The following is a 17,620-nucleotide window of genomic DNA, read 5'->3' as shown; positions in this document are numbered from 1 at the left end:
TTATTATTTGTTAATAATTTGGTCTAATTTTAATAGCTAGGTATAGTAATGAGGTACTATTTATTCTTAGATGGCTTGCAAACATTATTGTATCCTAATCTTGGCCTCAGTATTAAGTTGTGGTTATAGAATTTTATTCGGTCCAAAACAAAATGATTTATTACATTTGTTGAACTAAACGTAATTTTGTTTATCAAAACTGACTCGTCACAGGTCTCTTTCTCTCATTCTCTCACTCACTCTCTCTCTCACTCACTCTCTCTCTCTCACTCACTCTCTCTCTCTCACACACTCTCTCTCTCTCTCTCTCACACACACACACACTAAGTGGGCGGGCTGTTCTCGCTATTTATCTCAGAGTTTAAAGTTAAGAGCACAGAGTAGTAGGCCAACAGTCATCATGTGGGCTGCTTTGATTCTGCTGTGGATCTGTGTGTGCCTGGTCCTTGTCCAGCTCAGGACTCGCAGGCCAAACAAGTTCCCTCCTGGTCCCCGGCCCCTGCCTTTCTTTGGGAACCTGCTGGAGTTCAGCGTGCTCAACCCACTAAATGATCTACAGCGGGTAAAATATTATTAATTTCCAGTGTCTTGCCATGAACTTTGCTCCATTTTTCAGAGAGGTTTGTCAGGATATAGAGATTTAGATTGGGAAGTTAGTCTTGAGATATTAGCAATGTTTAAACTCATTTTTGAGGCAGATTCAGTGGACAAGACATACTGTAGAAGGATTTTCAGATAGTAGTCTTTTATCTCTTTCCTAACAAGTGTGAGTTTATTTGATCTTCATGAATATAAAACTTGATCTCCATCATGAATAAGATCTTCAGTCATATTATTCTATTTATGTCAATACAGAATAGTCTATACTGAGTGTTGGGGTCTATGCACAGTACATCTTGTAAAATAACTATCTTCGTGAGACCTGTGTGTGTATGTGTAGATATGCATGTGCTGCACTACACCAAACAAACATTCACAGATTGTATTTTGTTTTTCATGCCAGTAGATGTCAGACAAATATGGTAAGATTTTTAGTGTGTTCATTGGCTCAAGGCCGGCCGTTTTCCTGCATGGAGTGGAGGCAATAAAGGAGGCTCTGGTGACGAAAGGTGTAGATTTTGCTGGGCGACCTCAAGGCCTCATGGTCAACGATATTACACAAGGCCGAGGTAAACACCATAAACCATATTTATCATTATAGCTAGCTTTTCAACTATGTAAGATTATATTGTGCTGTTTAACTATAGTTGTAAATATTTACAACTTGTTGAAACAACTCCTCCCTTATGATAATTAGATGTGACAGAGGGAAGCAACTATGATGCATAGTTACATCATACATGAAACATTGTATGTAATGTATCCACTGTTTTCAAACAGGATATAGGGTACGTCTCAAATAGACCTATTTCTGAGAAAGTGTATTGTTTTGTAGTGGACGAGAAGAAAAGGTTTTGTTTACCAGGTTATTCAGAAACACCAAGGCAGCACTGTTGTTAAAACTAAATGTGGTCCATGATGTCTAATGTTCAAATAGCTTGACTGGAAGACCACAGGGGCAAACATCACAACAATGCAGTTACATAAGGTCCAGTTAAGGAAACATACTGATAAAAGACCATTCATATCTACACTATGTTGTAATGTGCTTTCCATGAATGTGTCTGCTAAATGAACTTGTTGTCTGTGATGCAATGAGATACTGTGATTTGCTTATCAGTATTGTTGATTTAAGGCATCCTATGCAAGTTTGTACCTTAATATAACAGCCTAAAAGTCATTTTGATGGTAAACTAACTTGTAGGGATAATGGTGCACTTTCCCATCCATACCCTACCCATCTATGGAGAACCAGCCTTGCAACTTCACTCACCTGGAGATTCACAAATTACTTTACGGCAATTTGTATGAAACTGTGTACCTTGTCAGTCGACATGGCTCTTCAGAGATTATTTTTGCCAGTTTACCATATCCAGCGGGAAGGTTGCTAGAGTGGTATTTACGACATTTGAGAAAAATACTCTGCAACTGGGGAAGCCCAGTAGCAAATAAAAACAAAACTGCACTGGATTGATTAAACACTTTACTTCTGCTCTGTAGGTGTGATTCTGGTAGACTATGGGTCCAGCTGGAGGGACCACAGGCGATTTGCACTGATGACCCTGAGGAACTTTGGTTTGGGGAAGCAGTCAATGGAAGAAAGAATCTACAGAGAGCTTTCTTATGTTATTGCAAAATTGGACCAAAGTGTTGGTATGAGTAATATTTAGTTGTACTAAGTCTTGTTTTGGCATATTCGTTTTACTTTGATATGTTCAAAATGATCTGAAATATTAAAACAATTAGCAAAATGTTATGGATGATATCGATTAAATGTTTCTACAGGAAAATCCATGAGCCCGCAGACTATGTTCCACAATGCTGCCTCCAATATAATTTGCACTGTTCTCTTTGGAGCACGTTATGAGTATAATGACGAGGCCCTAAAGATTTTTATCAAGCTCTACACTGAGAATGCAAAGATTACCAATGGACCTTGGGCCATGGTACGGTATTAGTAACCATGTTATGCTGTCTTTTTCCAATGTAATATGTTTATGACCAAAGTATAGGCATCTTTTGGGATTTAGATTTGACTCTAATATTCCTTCTCCTGCAGGTTTATGACACTTTTCCTATGGTAAGGAGCTGGCCCCTGCCTTTCCAAAGGGCTTTTGAGAATGCTGCAACAGCACAGAAAATGAGCATGGATTTAATCAATCACCATAAGAAGACCAGGATCCCAGGGCAGCCACGGGATTTCATTGACTGTTACCTGGATGAGATGGATAAGGTTTGCATCATGGCAGGGTCCCTCACAGGAAAACATTTTCCATGTTATCTGTATTTGCATGGTTCTCATCATACCTTTCCACTCCTGCCTAGAGAGGAGAAGATGGGTCCACATTTGTAGAGCCACAGCTTATGATGTATATCCTGGACCTACATTTTGCTGGAACAGACACCACTTCCAACACTCTTCTCACTGCTTTCCTTTATCTGTCCACTCATCCAGATATTCAGGGTTTGTTCTTGACACAACTTTGCTTATGTCACAGTTCATGCAGATATCACAAAGGCATTAGTCTGTTTGGTCACCGTGAACTGTCTCTGTGCTACCTTAGAGAAATGTTATCAAGAGATTGAGGAGGTTCTGGAGGGCAAAGACCAGGCCTGCTTTGAAGACAGACACAGAATGCCTTACACTCAAGCTGTTGTCCATGAATCACAGCGTATCGCCAACACTGTGCCTCTCAGCGTGTTCCACTGCACAACTAAAGACACAGAGCTGTTGGGGTATCATATCCCTAAGGCAAGATGGCTGGAACAATTTGAACTCGTTTCATTTATTGTATTCAAATATCTCTGCAGCTGAACTTAACTGAAATGGTAAATGGTTTCATCTCCTCTCTCTCACAGGGCACTTTGATCGTTCCTAACCTGGGGTCTGCCATGCGTGAGGAGGGACAATGGAAGTTTCCTCATGAGTTCAATCCTTCCAACTTCCTAAATGAACAGGGAGAGTTTGAGAAGCCTGAGGCCTTCATGCCCTTCTCTGTTGGTAAGATGCTAGTATGTGATATGCAAAATATGCATGAGTCATAATGCCCTAAAATATCCACTACACTCACTTCTGCTCACTATTGCTAATTAGTAGGCCAGAGAATATTGATTAACAGGCATGTGGAGACACTTGTCCTGACTGTGTACTCAAACATCTCCAAACATCCCTCCATCAACGTTCCAAACATTTCTCTACATTTATGCATTCTCATGTGGCAGGTCCCCGTGTCTGTCTTGGTGAGGGTTTGGCCCGTATGGAACTCTTCTTGATCATGGTCACTCTATTGCGTCGCTTCAAGTTTGCCTGGCCTGAGGATGCTGGAGATCCAGACTTCACTCCCGTTTTTGGTGTGACCTTGACACCCAAACCTTACAGCATGACTGTGACTCTGAGGAGGACAGAATAGGCTTGTAGAACCACAATAAAAACAATAGGAAGGAATCTTGAATAAAATATTATTCCAAATTTAAAATGCACTTCCACACAAGGATAAACAATAGACAGAATGGTCAATTTTGGGTCAATGCTAATTCTAGACATTTTGCCTATACTGTTACAGATCTTGCATCTTCATAATAAGCTAAAATGTCAAGAGACCTTCACTTTGTATTATGACTAAAAAATCATTATTAAATGTGCATATATTGTATTTTTCTCATCTTTGGTGTGTTTACCTTTTAAGTAGAGATTTAACATTTAGATTTAACACAATGGTTAAAATAAATCTCAATCTGGATTTGTCTGATGTCTTTCTCAAGTTAATCAGTAGGATGATAACCTGAAGGGCACAGTTCAAAAATGATGCCAAGAAATATGTTCTGTCGAGTATGCAAACTATCTGTTGTTGACACACCACAATTCAGCAAATATCACAGCCCTGCTCACATCTTCGTGTCGTGCCATAGACTTCAGTTATTTTATTCACTGAGACGGTTTTTTATTGTCCTCACTTAGGTTAGTAGCCTCGGCTAACCTATCTTTAATAGGTATCTTTATTATGATGGATTTGTTTACCTACATTGGATGGATTTGTTTTATGGAGAAACCTGTGTGTTAGATGTTCTGATTTGTGGAATTGTAAAAAGAGATCCAGAATTCCCTCAGTAGGCCTAAACACAATTTTGAAGCCGTCTTTGCCAGATTCCTGTCATGGTAAAGGCAAAGAAGCCTAATGGGGGAAACAACTAAATTGAGGGTAGGCTACACAGCATAGGTGGGACCAAGTCACTGTTTGGCAAGTCTTAGCAGTCAAGTCCAAGTCAAGTCCCAAGTAAAGACGGAGAAGGGCAAGTCGAGTCCAAGAATGCCTACATTCTGTAAAGCGCCATGATACATGTGTTATGTTTTGGCGCTCTATAAGCACAATAAATTGAAATTGAAATTGAATTGAAGTCCAAGTCACCTCAAAGCCAAGTCGAGTCCAAGTCCAAGTCCTGAACAAGTCATCAGGTACTCTTCACTTTATAATGCCATTATTAGACTATCGATCATAATTTTAACACATCAATCTAATCTACAGTATGTTTTTTCTAAATACAGATTAAAATATGTTCAATGGTTCTGTCTTGAAATCTATTACGATATATGCATGCGCATACCTGTGAAATATACGCATGAGCATACCGTAATCTGTACGAAACGGATAGCTACAAGACACTCAGCACAGCAGCAAATATATATTGCTTTTCCAAATTGCGGCGTCCACTGTAATAATTTGACTGATGGCATTTCACTGTGTTAGGCCACAGATTTGCCTGCAAACAATTTATTAGGCTGTCTGCCAGTGGCACTCATAAGGGAAGCCAAGGTCATGGTTAACGATTACAATAAATGGCGACGAGAAGAATCGTCACATAGGCTACATTAGTAAATTGCTGCAGTTAAATATTTTACGTTTTTATTAGGGCTGTCAAACGATTAAAAAAATAACTAATTAATCTCATATTTTTAAATGAATGAATCAAGATTAATTGCGATTAAAAAGTAAATTTTCTCCCTAAAGACTAAGCTTCTTATATGGCATATTAAATACAGCATAAATCACAAAATTACTTAGTAACCACAAAGGTAAAAGTAAAACACTTCTATATTATTTAAAGGATAATAATGACATAGTAATTTTGTTTTAAAATATTCATTTCTTAAATACTATACATGTGATGCTGTTTAACTCATTTGTAAAAGGTGCACTGTCACTTTAAGCCCATTGTGTTGGGCTAATGATCTTTTTTTACCAGCTCCATTCAAATATGGCTAGTCCACAAACTCTAACATTGTTTGTGCCACATGTATAGCACAATATTAACAGTGATACGCATGATATTAAGTTGGCACAAACAGCTTTCATTCATTTGGAAATAAAAGCATGTAATGGCATGATGCTTGCTAGACATTTTCTGTTTGCAATTAAAAGTGAATTATGAGCCTGGTATAGCCAGTAGCCACCTAGGTATGTGGAATGCGTTTTAATCGGCATAATATCATGTGCTTCATGTAAACGAATTAAGAATTCAAGACTCACCAGTTCCTTTACACAAAGGCAAAGACAACTCTTCATATTCTTGTCCATTTTCCAAATTACAGTGAGTGCAGCCTATGTCAAAGTGCCCTGGCTTTCACAGTTTATAACAGTAGTGAGTATAAATCCGCAATTTCCTCTAATCTCGTCTTTGTTTCCTTCATTCCCTTCATAGGCCTACATTTCTCTCCCTTTCGTGCGCGCTGAGACGCGTTCTCAATTAAATGGAGTAGGCTGGGCTAGCATACATTCAAGTTGGATCTTAATGGAGAGGACCCGAAAAGTATCATCTTTACGTAACAAGCTGTTGATACATTTTGACATTGTAAACGTTTTCTAACAAGAATGCAAATCAGTTTGCAGTAAAGCTAATATTTATTTAATATTGGTCCTTCCTCTGTCTCTTGGTGCCCTACACACAGTGCGTGATGAGTGTGGTGGTAACAGCAGCACTGATCACTGCTCTGCCTGTTTGTGTCCACTATGTTTTGTTTTTTCGTCGCGAGGTGAAAGCATCTCTGGGGTGACTGGTCCACGATCAGGAAATTATTTTTTGACACGAGACATTTCAAGTCATTACAAGTCAAAGAGGCAAAGTCAAGTCTCGAGTGAATAGTATTCAAGTCCAAGTCGAGTCGCAAGTCATGCCGAATTTTATCAAGTCGAGTCTGAAGTCATTAAAATCATGACTCGAGTCTGACTCGAGTCCAAGTCATGTGACTCGAGTCCACATGTCTGCTACACAGCACAAACATGTTTGCTGTCTGTGTCCCCTGTGAGGGGCCTCGCAGACACCCAACAACAGACAAATTGGAAAAATGACCTGTCCGCTTGCGAAATTGCGGAACTATTTGGGCTACTACTAAGTGTTTCACACGGCCCACAACTGTAGTGCACATCACATCCTGTTGTTGACTCAACGTGGAAAGCATGAGTGAAGTCACTGTAGTTAACCAACAATACAATTTCTTACAATAGTTAGATATTACAGTATGGTTTGTGTGTGATTCTGACAAATATAGCCATGCAGGTATCCACCGTAAATGACGTGAAGATTTACAATCTGAGCTATGGAAAATCACTGCCTGAGGTAAGATGCTGTTCAGCAGCAAGCTAACAGTAACACGCTTTAGCCTGACATGGGTTATGTTATGTACTGTATTGTGCTGTAATATGTTGGTGGCGTAAATGTGGGTTAAATGAGGAAAGTTGTAACTGTAGTCATATTTTTAAATAAGCGTTGTCATTCAAACCAGAGGTTTTCAAACTTTCAAACTTTATTCATGAATATCAGACTTACATGCTACGTTAGCTGTGTTGACTAGCTTCCACGTCTTTCGAGTGCCAGCTAATGTTATGTTAAGTTACAATGTCAACACACGGCTCATGCTGATACTCAAAGAATTTACAATGGCTTTGCGCAGAACTAACCATTGTTTATATTTTCTTGCTGCAGTGGTTGTCAGACCGGAAGAAAAGGGCTTTGCAAAAAAGTGATGTTGGTGAGTTGTAGATGGAATCACATGCTTTATCATGAACTTTTTTGCATTATCGCATTCTACAGGTCATTCAGTCAAACAGCCAGTAATATTACCAATTTTGATTTCTTCGTTATCTATCTATAGCCTATCTAGATCAAGTATGTCCTAGTACTCATTAGAGTGCATGAAAATGTGCTGTACTGTTCTTCCTAGGCTTCTTATGTACTGTTCTTCTTAGGCTTCTTATTACAGTGCATGGAAATGCACTGTACTGTTCTTCCTAGGCTTCTTATTCTTCTTCTTCTAACGCGTTTAATGCAGCTTCAACCGTTTAAAGTAGAAACTTCATTCAAACTATGTTACGTAGGCATGGGCGGATTATGAACTTTTGGGCCCCTGGGCCCAGATGTATTAAGGGCCCCCCACTTATTGTCGTATATGTGGGAGGTGGGGTTTGGGGGTCCTCCCCCAGAATTTTTTTAATTTGTTTGATGTGATTTCCTGTATTCTGGTGCATTTTGGAGATGGCCAATACTAAATTCAATCAGATTCATAGCCTACATCCTGATTTGTTGATATTGAGGCAATGATTCCATGCAAAGGCTTGGGCTTCAGGGCCCCCTGACCCCTTGGGCCCCTGGGCCTGGGCCCAGTAGGCCCGTGCAGTAATCCATCCCTGTACGTAGGTCTTACTTAGGACAAGAGTGCTAGGTATGTTTCATCTTTGTAAGTTTTATACTTTAAACTATTAATTAAAAACTATTAAAATTTCCGACATCACAGCAATTAGAATCTTCTGCCAGGTGGCCAGGCCATCTCGATCAACTGTCAGTTTCTCAGGCTTTAAGCATACAGTCTCATACTCTCTTCATACTTCGCCGGCTCTGCCATTATACACACGTTTGCAACAATTGTGTTTCGTTAGCCTGCCTCTGTGCTGTGGATGCAGGATGTAAATTCCATTTTAAATAATTTAACCATTTTAACTATCCAACTATTTAACTGTTCAGCCTTTCAAACTGTCAGTTGTCATCAACTATGACTCCCGCCAACTGTTTCCTCTGCCCACAACTGGTTCAAAATAAAAGTACTCACAACAATAATTCTCTATTAAATAACCCAACGATTTTCACTATCCAACTATTTAACTGTTCAGCCATTCCAACTGTCAGTCGTCATCAACTACAACTCCCGCCAACTGTTTCCTCTGTCCTCAACTTCAAAATAAGTCCTCAATACAATAATTCGCTATAAAATAAATTAACTATTTAAACTACTCAACTATTTAACTGTTCGCCCATTCCAACTGTCAGCTGTCATCAATTATGACTCCCCGCCAGCTTTTTTCTCTATCTGACCTCCATCTTTTTACTTAGATTATATTTTAGACAATATTCAACAATATTTCATTCAGCAGCCATTTTTGCTTTTTCATGCACTCGTAATTCCCTGGAATTACATTCTCTAGTTCTAATCTGCATGTCAGTTCTAATAGAGGGAGAGCAGATAGCTAACAAACTTTCAGAAAAAGTCCAGTTGGCAAATTTTAGGAAAAGTCGGTAAAGGGGCTATTTCACACAATTTGAGGGTGCTGGATTCAAATATTTTGTTTACCAAGCTCAATTTTGAGTTTTAAGCTTGCTAATTAGCATAATTAGCATAATTCACATACTTTTTGGTTTTGCCATCAGATATCACAGGAATTGCAAAAAATAAGGCATTAATATACTCTTTATGTATCAGATATGTTGTAGGACAGGACAGGAATTACCCCAATGACCCTCAAGTAGCAAATGAAGATAAGATCAAATTTAAATATAAATTGAAATAATAGCTAAAATTCAGTATGACGTTTAGAAGCAAAATAGATTCCTTGATAATAAATTGATAGAATAGTAAGTGACTACTCATTTTTCTGTAGAAAGTACTTTGTCACTAACTATTATGAACATTTGTCAGTCTTTACAGAGGATTTACACTGTATTTTTTTTTACTTTAAAGGTGACTGTGCTTGCCTAGTTAAAACATCTCACTGGTGCTCTTTCCTATCATTCAAATCCCAGCCATGCAAAAAAATGGAAGAGTGTGCATGTTTGAGGGTTGCTGAAGAGTGCTATGGAGATTGCATTATTTGCAAATAAAAATAAAATTTAGACAAGATATCCTTTATAGTGCAACAAAAAGAAACATTCTCCAGTGCATCATTACTGCATATGATGCTGAAAGGGAAGTGGACCTAGGACAAATCCTCAGCTATGAACTGATTAATGTCCCTGTACTGTAGTTATTGCAGATAGCGATGGTTATTTGTGAAGTGGAAATAAGTCATCCTCACTCAAGTGCTGTCTAGCAATGTGGAATGTCCAGTAGTGATCACTACAAAAACTGCTCATTCAACACTGGTAATAGATGCTCAAGATCTAGTTATGTCTTTAGGGCACCCATCTGACTGCAGCACATTAAAGAAGTATGCAGGAAAGTTTGTAAGAAACTTTTGTATTGTTATTTGGTATTTGTTATGTGGTAGCAAATGATGTTGACTATCAAAGAAATAGACCTAATGTAGGAATGCACACAGATATTGCAACAGATACGCTCAGGCCAATCCAAACTTTTCTCATCTGTTGTTCCTCGTTGGTGAAACACACTGCCAGTTCCTACAAGGGCAGGGCCATCCCTCTCCATTTTTTTAAAAAACTCCTGAAGACCCAGCTCTTTAGAGAACATATCCTCTCAGAGCACCACTTACAACAAGTCTTGCTGATCCTAGCACTTACCATCCATCTTGAACTGACACTCAACTGTTTAAAAACAGCACTCACTGATGCACTTATTCTTACTGTACTCTACCGTTTTTAAATTGTCCTAAAATTGTTGAGAGAATTGCTTTAAAACTTAACAGTTACCATGTTGTTAGTCGCTTTGTTTAAAAATGCATCAGCCAAATGTAATGTAATGTAATGTAATAATGGTGTAGGCATATCTGATTAAGACCCAAAGAGTGGTTGAAACGTACTTATTAAATTACACTGGGAGCAAAGAAGACTTCACTTTTTCCCTTTGCAACTGTCAAAGAAATCCAATAAACACAGGAAGGCCTAGGGTAGTCTACATCAGATGGCCTAAAGATTAGGCTCTTCTGCATAGCATTAAGTGATTTGCATGCAGTAATTTGAACACTGACCTTGATCTAGCCTACTTTGGCTATTTAAAGGTAATTTATTGCCAAAACATCACACAATATAAATGAGCTATAATAAAAAATAAAGGACTTAATCACACACAAACTACTATTTTACTGACTACAAAAATAATAATTATGTAGGAAGTTTAGAAGTTTGAAACCCAGAATTAACCAAAAGTGCACCAAATTCAACACAAATGACTCAATACACTTGGAGGAGGCCTGCGTCCTTTCTTTTCCAGATATTTCAGGATTTGGATATCGCTTCAGTATCGAGTATCAAGATATTTATGGCATGTATTGTATCAAAGTCATAATTTTGGTATCGTGACAACACTATGCCAGAGCCACTCTGTTTTTCGAGATGTTGAGGATCGGAGGCTCTACCACCAACAAGTGATGCTGCTCAATGGCATATTAGAAGAGCACATTATCAAGCTCTAGTATGGAGGCGATTTACTGAACATTGTGTTTCCCCTTAGATATCCAACGTAGGATTGAACTGATACAGGATTTTGAGATGCCTACAGTGTGTACCTCACTCAAAGTGTCACGTGATGGGCAGTACATTTTGGCTGCAGGTAAGCCTTAGAACATATTTATGACCTGAGATATTTTAATATATGGCATATTAGTAATGTTTGTTTATTATTTGTTTATTTTTAAATATGTTTAATTAAATTTGAAGTCAATGTTATGTCTTTCTGCAGCCATATATAAGTGTAAGTGTAACCTGTTACTTGTTCACATGATTTTGCAGGCACCTACAAACCCAGGATACGCTGCTATGACACTTATCAGTTATCTTTGAAATTTGAGAGGTGTTTGGACTCTGATGGTAAGCAATAGTTTTGAGATACCTCCCATATGCACTATAATGAGGACAAAATGGCAATGAAACTGGTTGTATGGAGATCTAATGCTTTTCACATGAACTGAATATCTACTCAATGCCAAGGGGTATTACATGTGTCAATGTGCACTAGGGCTGCATGATTATGGCCAAAATGATAATCACAATTATGTTGATCAATATTGAGATCACTATTATTTATCACAATTATTCATTCATTTTAGTTATTTTTTCCCCTAAATATATTGGACTTGCTATCTGGCTCACCACATTTGTCCCCCACATTTACTCCCCCAAGTTGCTGCAAATATAGGCTTGGCTGCGACCTTCGAGCAGTTTTTGTGTGTGCTACTTTGTTAATATTTGGGTAGACTGCGAGTGAGGGGCTGAGACCGCACAGCCCAAGCTGCAAATAAACGTCAAAGGCAATATTAAGCTCACAATATTCAGACTGGCCCAAAACGTAACGACCCACCGTGAATCCTCCCAAAGCTCCCGATAACTCTGGCTCTGCTTCTCCTCCACGAGTTTAGTCGATTGGTTATTCGTTGATTAGTAAAACACTGCATAGTGCATAGGCTACATTTTAATTATTGTTCACTCATTTTGAGTGTTGTGTCTTAAAACGCATATGCACATCGTAGGTTCCACACATGTAGTCTGTTAGTTTCATAAACAGAACTCACGGATCCCGTCATCAGTTCCACTCTTATTATAGCCTACATCAGAGGAAGCAAGCAGGTTTCTTGCCTGAAAGCTGAAATATTTCCGAAACAATGGATGAGCCGCTTGTGTGCCACACATTCGATTTTTTGCCTAAATGCAGGCACATGGTCAGACAGGTTTAAGGAGCGCTTGATTTGTTTCGTAGTGGAGCGTTCTATGGGTGGGGTACGCATTTTTAATATCGCTCGATCACGCAAATTTGATGGTGGGAAGCCAAAATCGTGAATTAAAATTCGATTAATTGTGGAGCCCTAATGTAATATCTACTGAGCTCCAGAGTCAGTGAAGTTGCTGTAGACTGGCATAATTCATTAAGAAATCATGTTAAGTGAGAAATGTTGAACTGGCTGTAGAAAAACCGACGGAGGTTCTGCCCATGCCACGCTGATTTGAGCCACATACGCTTATCGACAGACCCGACAGTGATGTTTTTCAACTATCTTTTGTTTTGATAGTCTATTTATGTTCATGTGTCTCCCCTCGTTGGTGTGTCTTTATTTTATGACCCAATGCTGTCACACGCATGCATGATTACTGTACATGTATATAGGTTCTATGCTATAAACTAAGCTACTAACTGTAACTGTAAAAAAATGTGGACAAAATTTCGAAGATATTGTTGTAGAGACAGGCAATATTTAATTAGATAGCCGCATTGTATCGGCGCGAGCACGGTATTGACCCGATACCTGATGCTGGTATCGTTCGACCCTAGTATTATTTTAGTTTTTACAGTGATGGTATTTATTAATTATATATAATAATTATATATACAATTATATATAATAATTATATATAAAATATAATAATTATTATTATTTATTTTCTTTTTCAGTTGTTGCCTTTGACATCCTTTCTGATGACTATTCCAAGGTAAGACATTTTATATATAGAGTCCTTATTGTATCAGCAAGACTGTTTCTGTGTGTGTTTACTTGTACTTTTGCGCACTCATTTACCATTTACCATTTACCATGCACATGCTCATTTACTCATTGTACACTCGTGTGTTCCATTTGGGTGCAGCTGGTGTTTCTCCATATGGACCGCTACGTTGCGTTTCACTCCCAGCATGGCTTCTACTACAAAACACGAATTCCAAAGTTTGGACGAGACTTCTCCTATCACTACCCCTCCTGTGACCTGTATTTTGTGGGGGCCAGGTAAGGTCTCATTCAGGCATTTATGGTATGAGGATGGATCGCTTCCTTTTCTGATATGTAATGCAGTATACATTGTTTTGATTTGCTCTTCCAGTTCTGAAATATATAGATTGAATCTGGAACAAGGCCGTTTCCTCAACTCTCTTGAGACCAGTGCAGTGTGAGTATCCTCCCACTAGGTGGAGCACCAGTACCAAGCCCACTTCTGTTCTGTCTTTGTCTACTTCCTTATTCATTCTTCTGAAGTTTCCATTTTCATATATAGTTCATACATAGTCACATATGTCAGAACACATGACCTCTAATCATGTCAGAGAAATGTTGATATGTCAGAACTTTTCCACTCTCACCATTTTACCCTCTTGGGTGGGGTTGGGTGTCTTGTCTACAGAGAGCACAATGTGTGCGACATCAACCCTGTTCATCACCTGTTTGCAACTGGGACAATAGAGGTAGGGGAAGTTGAAGACTTGCAGTATCTGTAGCTCCTATATTTAGACTTTTGGATGGTATAGGTGGGCAATGTGTATAATGTTTGTATGTGTGTTTTGCAGGGCAAGGTTGAATGCTGGGATCCGCGTGCCAGGAATCGTGTGAGCATTCTAGACTGTGCCCTGAGCAGTGTGACTGATAGCACAGAGTGAGTCCTCACACTCGTGGAGTTTTTCTTCTTCTACCATCACCACCATAGATCAAATTGTTTTCAGTATACTTCACTATAATCTCATCACATCCAAAACCTTTGTGTGTGTGTGTGTGTGTGTGTGTGTGTGTGTGTGTGTGTGTGTGTGTCTGTGTGCACGCACTTTTGACAGAGTTGATGGCCTGCCATCAGTAACTGCACTCAAATTCAATGGTTCCCTTGGGATGGCAGTGGGAACCAGCACTGGTCAGGTGAGTGGATGCTTTATAGACCACATGGCTAAGCAGGTGGAGACTGATGCCTTAAAGCAACACCAAAATTATTATATTATACCTTAAAATTATGTTTCCAAAATCGTTTCAGTGGTTCATGAACTCGTAACAGGGTGAACGGCAATTCTGCATTCGCTTCGCAGCCCTCTATCGGCTATAACCGCACTATGTAAGTTTGCCAGATCGGGTAGAGGATCTGTAGTTCGATGGAATGAGACATAAGAAACTACAAATTTGACTTGCATCTGATGTCGCAATACATAGTACTTTTATAAGTCATGCAAAATATTCTACCTTGCCTTTGGACATCGTTATTTGCAAAGCCGGTGCTGGATAAACAAATAGCGTGCGTGCAACAGAGGGAAAGTTCTTTGGTGTTGCTTTAAAGCTGACATTTTGATGAACTTATTTTAAATGGACATACAGCTCTAGAATTGCTGAGTGACATTCAAATGAGTTAATGGTCATATTCAAAATTAAGAGACCACATTTTTCTCTTCATTTTTTCCAGAGTGTATGAAAAATGCATGTTAAATGAGTTTTATCCCGAGCTAGTTGCGGGGACCACAGATTCACCTGTTTGGCCCATTTTGCAGGTTCTCCTGTATGACCTGCGGTCGTCACAACCGCTGCTAGTGAAGGACCATTACTACAGCCTTCCCATCCAGTCCCTCAACTTCCACGAGCAGCTGGACTTGGTGATCTCTGCTGACTCAAAGATCATCAAGATGTGGCACAAGGACACGGTAAGAGAGGCGCTCTTAACACAAGTGTCTCCTCCCCTTGAATAGAGATTCATGGATAGGTGAAGACATTGCTGAGGCTTGTCTCCCTATTACATTAGGAATCAATGTATGGTTGATTTCCTTTTACAGGTTTTTACAGGTCATGGAAATGGGTGTAACTTTGTATGGAATGTAGTGCTTGGGAAATCACTGTTCATAACACCTCCTTAGAACAATTTAACATTGCAAGTTAATTTGATTAGAAAGACCTAGGTCCTGTCCACATTATGTTCGGTGAATCTAAATACGCATAATTATTTCTCCACTTAGCCATTCCGTCCTCATTAAAACGGCATATTCCAACACTGAAAATACTTTTCAAAAAGATCTCTAAGGTGGATAACTTTTAAAACTGGGTTTGTGTTATAGTGTGTACAGGGGAAATGGAGAACTTCTAGCATGATGATGTGTGGTTGCCATCATAGTGGTAAAAGTTAATGTTCCCGAAAGCACCACCAGCATGCACGTCTATGGCGTTTCAGTGTAGTGTGGACACAAAACTTTTAAAAAATTATAATGTAGGTGAGATAATGAAATTTTGAGGAATTATCTGTTCTTTATTTTCAGTATGGATCCTCAACTGTATGTTTAGCAATAATAGCAAATTTTATATATCACAAACACCAACATCTCACCTAATAATTTGAATATCTGTACTTTGTTGCCAACGACATTGACACTAATAAATGTGGCAACTTTTTGAGCAATGTTTTTGGGCAACCACACAACCACGGATCTATGTTTTTGACTTGATGATCATAAATATTTGCTTACTGATGATTAAAGAACTCAAAAAAAAAGAAATGATGTCCAATATCAATGGGAATGTGCCATAACATCAATATACACAGGAACCTTGCCCAGCAATAGTGCTCAAAACGTTGCCTTGTGTCAGCTTAATTATATAAAATGTTCTAATCCGTGTGATAACAAAACATATATATGATATTAAGATATCCAATATACTGTACATTTGATTTAGTAGCACATAGATGTGGCACATATCATATTGTGTCCTGCTGTGACTGGCATGGCATGACATATCCAAACTCTGCCACTTAGAAGCAATTGGGCCGCATTTATAATTTTCAGAAGTTCAAATATCCTGAGTGAGATTGGTTGCCTCTGAATCTAATGATTTATTGAAGACATATGTGATTGGTTGCCTTGCCTTAGTCAAAGGTTGCCAGAATCACATCACATACAGCGGGGAAAATAAGTATTGAACACGTCAACATTTTTTTCAGTAAGTATACTTCCAATGAAGCTATTTGCATGAAATTTTCACCAGATATTACTATTAACTCAGATAATCCACCCATATAAAAAATTCCAAACATTAAAGTCCATAGGTAGAGTTATGTGTAATAAAGTGGAATGACACAGGAAAAAAGTATTGAACACGCCTGCTGAAATTTCTTAAATACTTTGTGGAAAAGCCTTTTTTCGTAATGACAGCTTCAAGGCATTTCCTGTATGACGAAAACTAATCAGTCACAGTATTCTGGTGTGATTTTGGCCCATTCTTTTAAACAGATAGTCCTTTAATATTGAAGATTCCAGGGGTCCCTCTTGTGAATCCTGATCTTTAGTTAACTTCCAAAACTGTTCAATTGGATTGAAGTCAGGGCCTTGATTTCATTTCTCTGAAACCAATTGAGAGTTTCCTTTGCTGAATGGTTTGGATCATTGTCCTGCTGGAAGGTCTAGCCATGTCTCATCCTCATCATCCTGGTGGATGTAAAGTTTCTCCTGGAACAAAATGACTCCATTCATCATTCCTTCAACTGTATGAAGTCTGCCAGTACCATGAGATGAAAAACATCCCACACCATGATGCCACCACCTCCAAACCTCATTGTTGGTATGGTATTTTTAGGGTGATGCACAGTGCCATTTCTCCTCCAAATATGGTGTGTAGTATGACATCCGAAAAGTTCAGTTTTGCTCTCACCAGACCAGAATACATTCTCTCAGTATCGCATAGGATTGTCCAAATGTTGTGTAGCAAACTTTCAACGAGGTTTGACATGTTTTTCTTCAGCAAAAGAGTCATGCGGGATGAGCGTGCGTAGAGGCCATGGTGGTGGAGTGCATTACCTATGATTTTCTCTGTAAAAATTGTACCTGCTGCCTCCAAGTCTTTCTGGAGCTTTCTCTGAGTGGTCCTTGGATCTTCGGCTACACTTCTGACTATCCTTCTGACTTCCTGGTCAGAAATCTTGCAAGGAGATCCTGTGCATGGCCAGTTGATGATGCATTGATGTTCCTTCCACTTGCAGATAATGGCTCCAATACTGCTTGCTGGATGATTCAGAAGTTTTGAAGTGCATCTGTAACCAGTTCCATTGATATGTTTTGCAACAATAAGGTTGCAAAGGTCTTGGGAGG

General features: G+C 38.9%; 2 protein-coding genes across 2 annotated transcripts in view; both read left to right on the top strand.

Annotated features, from left to right (window-relative positions):
* Positions 1-400: 400 nt before the first annotated feature.
* LOC143139434 (cytochrome P450 2F2-like) lies at positions 401-4,069 on the top strand. Its single transcript, XM_076300028.1, has 9 exons — positions 401-562; positions 1,007-1,169; positions 2,101-2,253; positions 2,386-2,546; positions 2,660-2,833; positions 2,926-3,064; positions 3,165-3,352; positions 3,460-3,601; positions 3,823-4,069. Exons 1-9 carry the CDS (start codon positions 401-403, stop codon positions 4,008-4,010), a joined length of 1,470 nt encoding a protein of 489 aa, XP_076156143.1. The 3' UTR covers positions 4,011-4,069.
* Positions 4,070-7,026: 2,957 nt separating this feature from the next.
* nol10 (nucleolar protein 10) overlaps positions 7,027-17,620 on the top strand; it is a 28,335-nt gene continuing 17,741 nt past the window's right edge. The window contains exons 1-11 of the mRNA XM_076299645.1: positions 7,027-7,212; positions 7,579-7,624; positions 11,270-11,368; positions 11,548-11,625; positions 13,202-13,239; positions 13,393-13,529; positions 13,624-13,689; positions 13,921-13,981; positions 14,084-14,169; positions 14,345-14,423; positions 15,041-15,190. Coding sequence (XP_076155760.1) covers positions 7,147-7,212; positions 7,579-7,624; positions 11,270-11,368; positions 11,548-11,625; positions 13,202-13,239; positions 13,393-13,529; positions 13,624-13,689; positions 13,921-13,981; positions 14,084-14,169; positions 14,345-14,423; positions 15,041-15,190 — 906 coding nt within the window. The 5' untranslated portion in view covers positions 7,027-7,146. The remainder of the gene's footprint in view (positions 7,213-7,578; positions 7,625-11,269; positions 11,369-11,547; positions 11,626-13,201; positions 13,240-13,392; positions 13,530-13,623; positions 13,690-13,920; positions 13,982-14,083; positions 14,170-14,344; positions 14,424-15,040; positions 15,191-17,620) is intronic.

This window comes from Alosa pseudoharengus, unplaced genomic scaffold (genome assembly GCF_046254945.1).
Source record: "Alosa pseudoharengus isolate Yale_2024_CS ecotype anadromous, Long Island Sound unplaced genomic scaffold, YU_APseudo_1.1 YU_APseudo_1.1_scf_22, whole genome shotgun sequence".
In the NCBI taxonomy this organism is placed as follows: Eukaryota; Metazoa; Chordata; class Actinopteri; order Clupeiformes; family Clupeidae; genus Alosa; species Alosa pseudoharengus.
The sequence above is the reverse complement of the archived record's forward strand: the minus strand, read 5'-3'. Positions and strand labels throughout refer to the sequence as shown.

What these genes read in the sequence shown, in the direction of transcription:
- LOC143139434 (XM_076300028.1), top strand. Translation starts at nt 401, where the DNA reads ATGTGGGCTGCTTTGATTCTGCTGTGGATCTGTGTGTGCCTGGTCCTT. An exon ending in CGATATTACACAAGGCCGAG is followed by an intron (nt 1,170 to 2,100) that starts GTAAACACCATA and finishes TCTGCTCTGTAG; the next exon opens with GTGTGATTCTGGTAGACTAT. An exon ending in CACTCATCCAGATATTCAGG is followed by an intron (nt 3,065 to 3,164) that starts GTTTGTTCTTGA and finishes GTGCTACCTTAG; the next exon opens with AGAAATGTTATCAAGAGATT.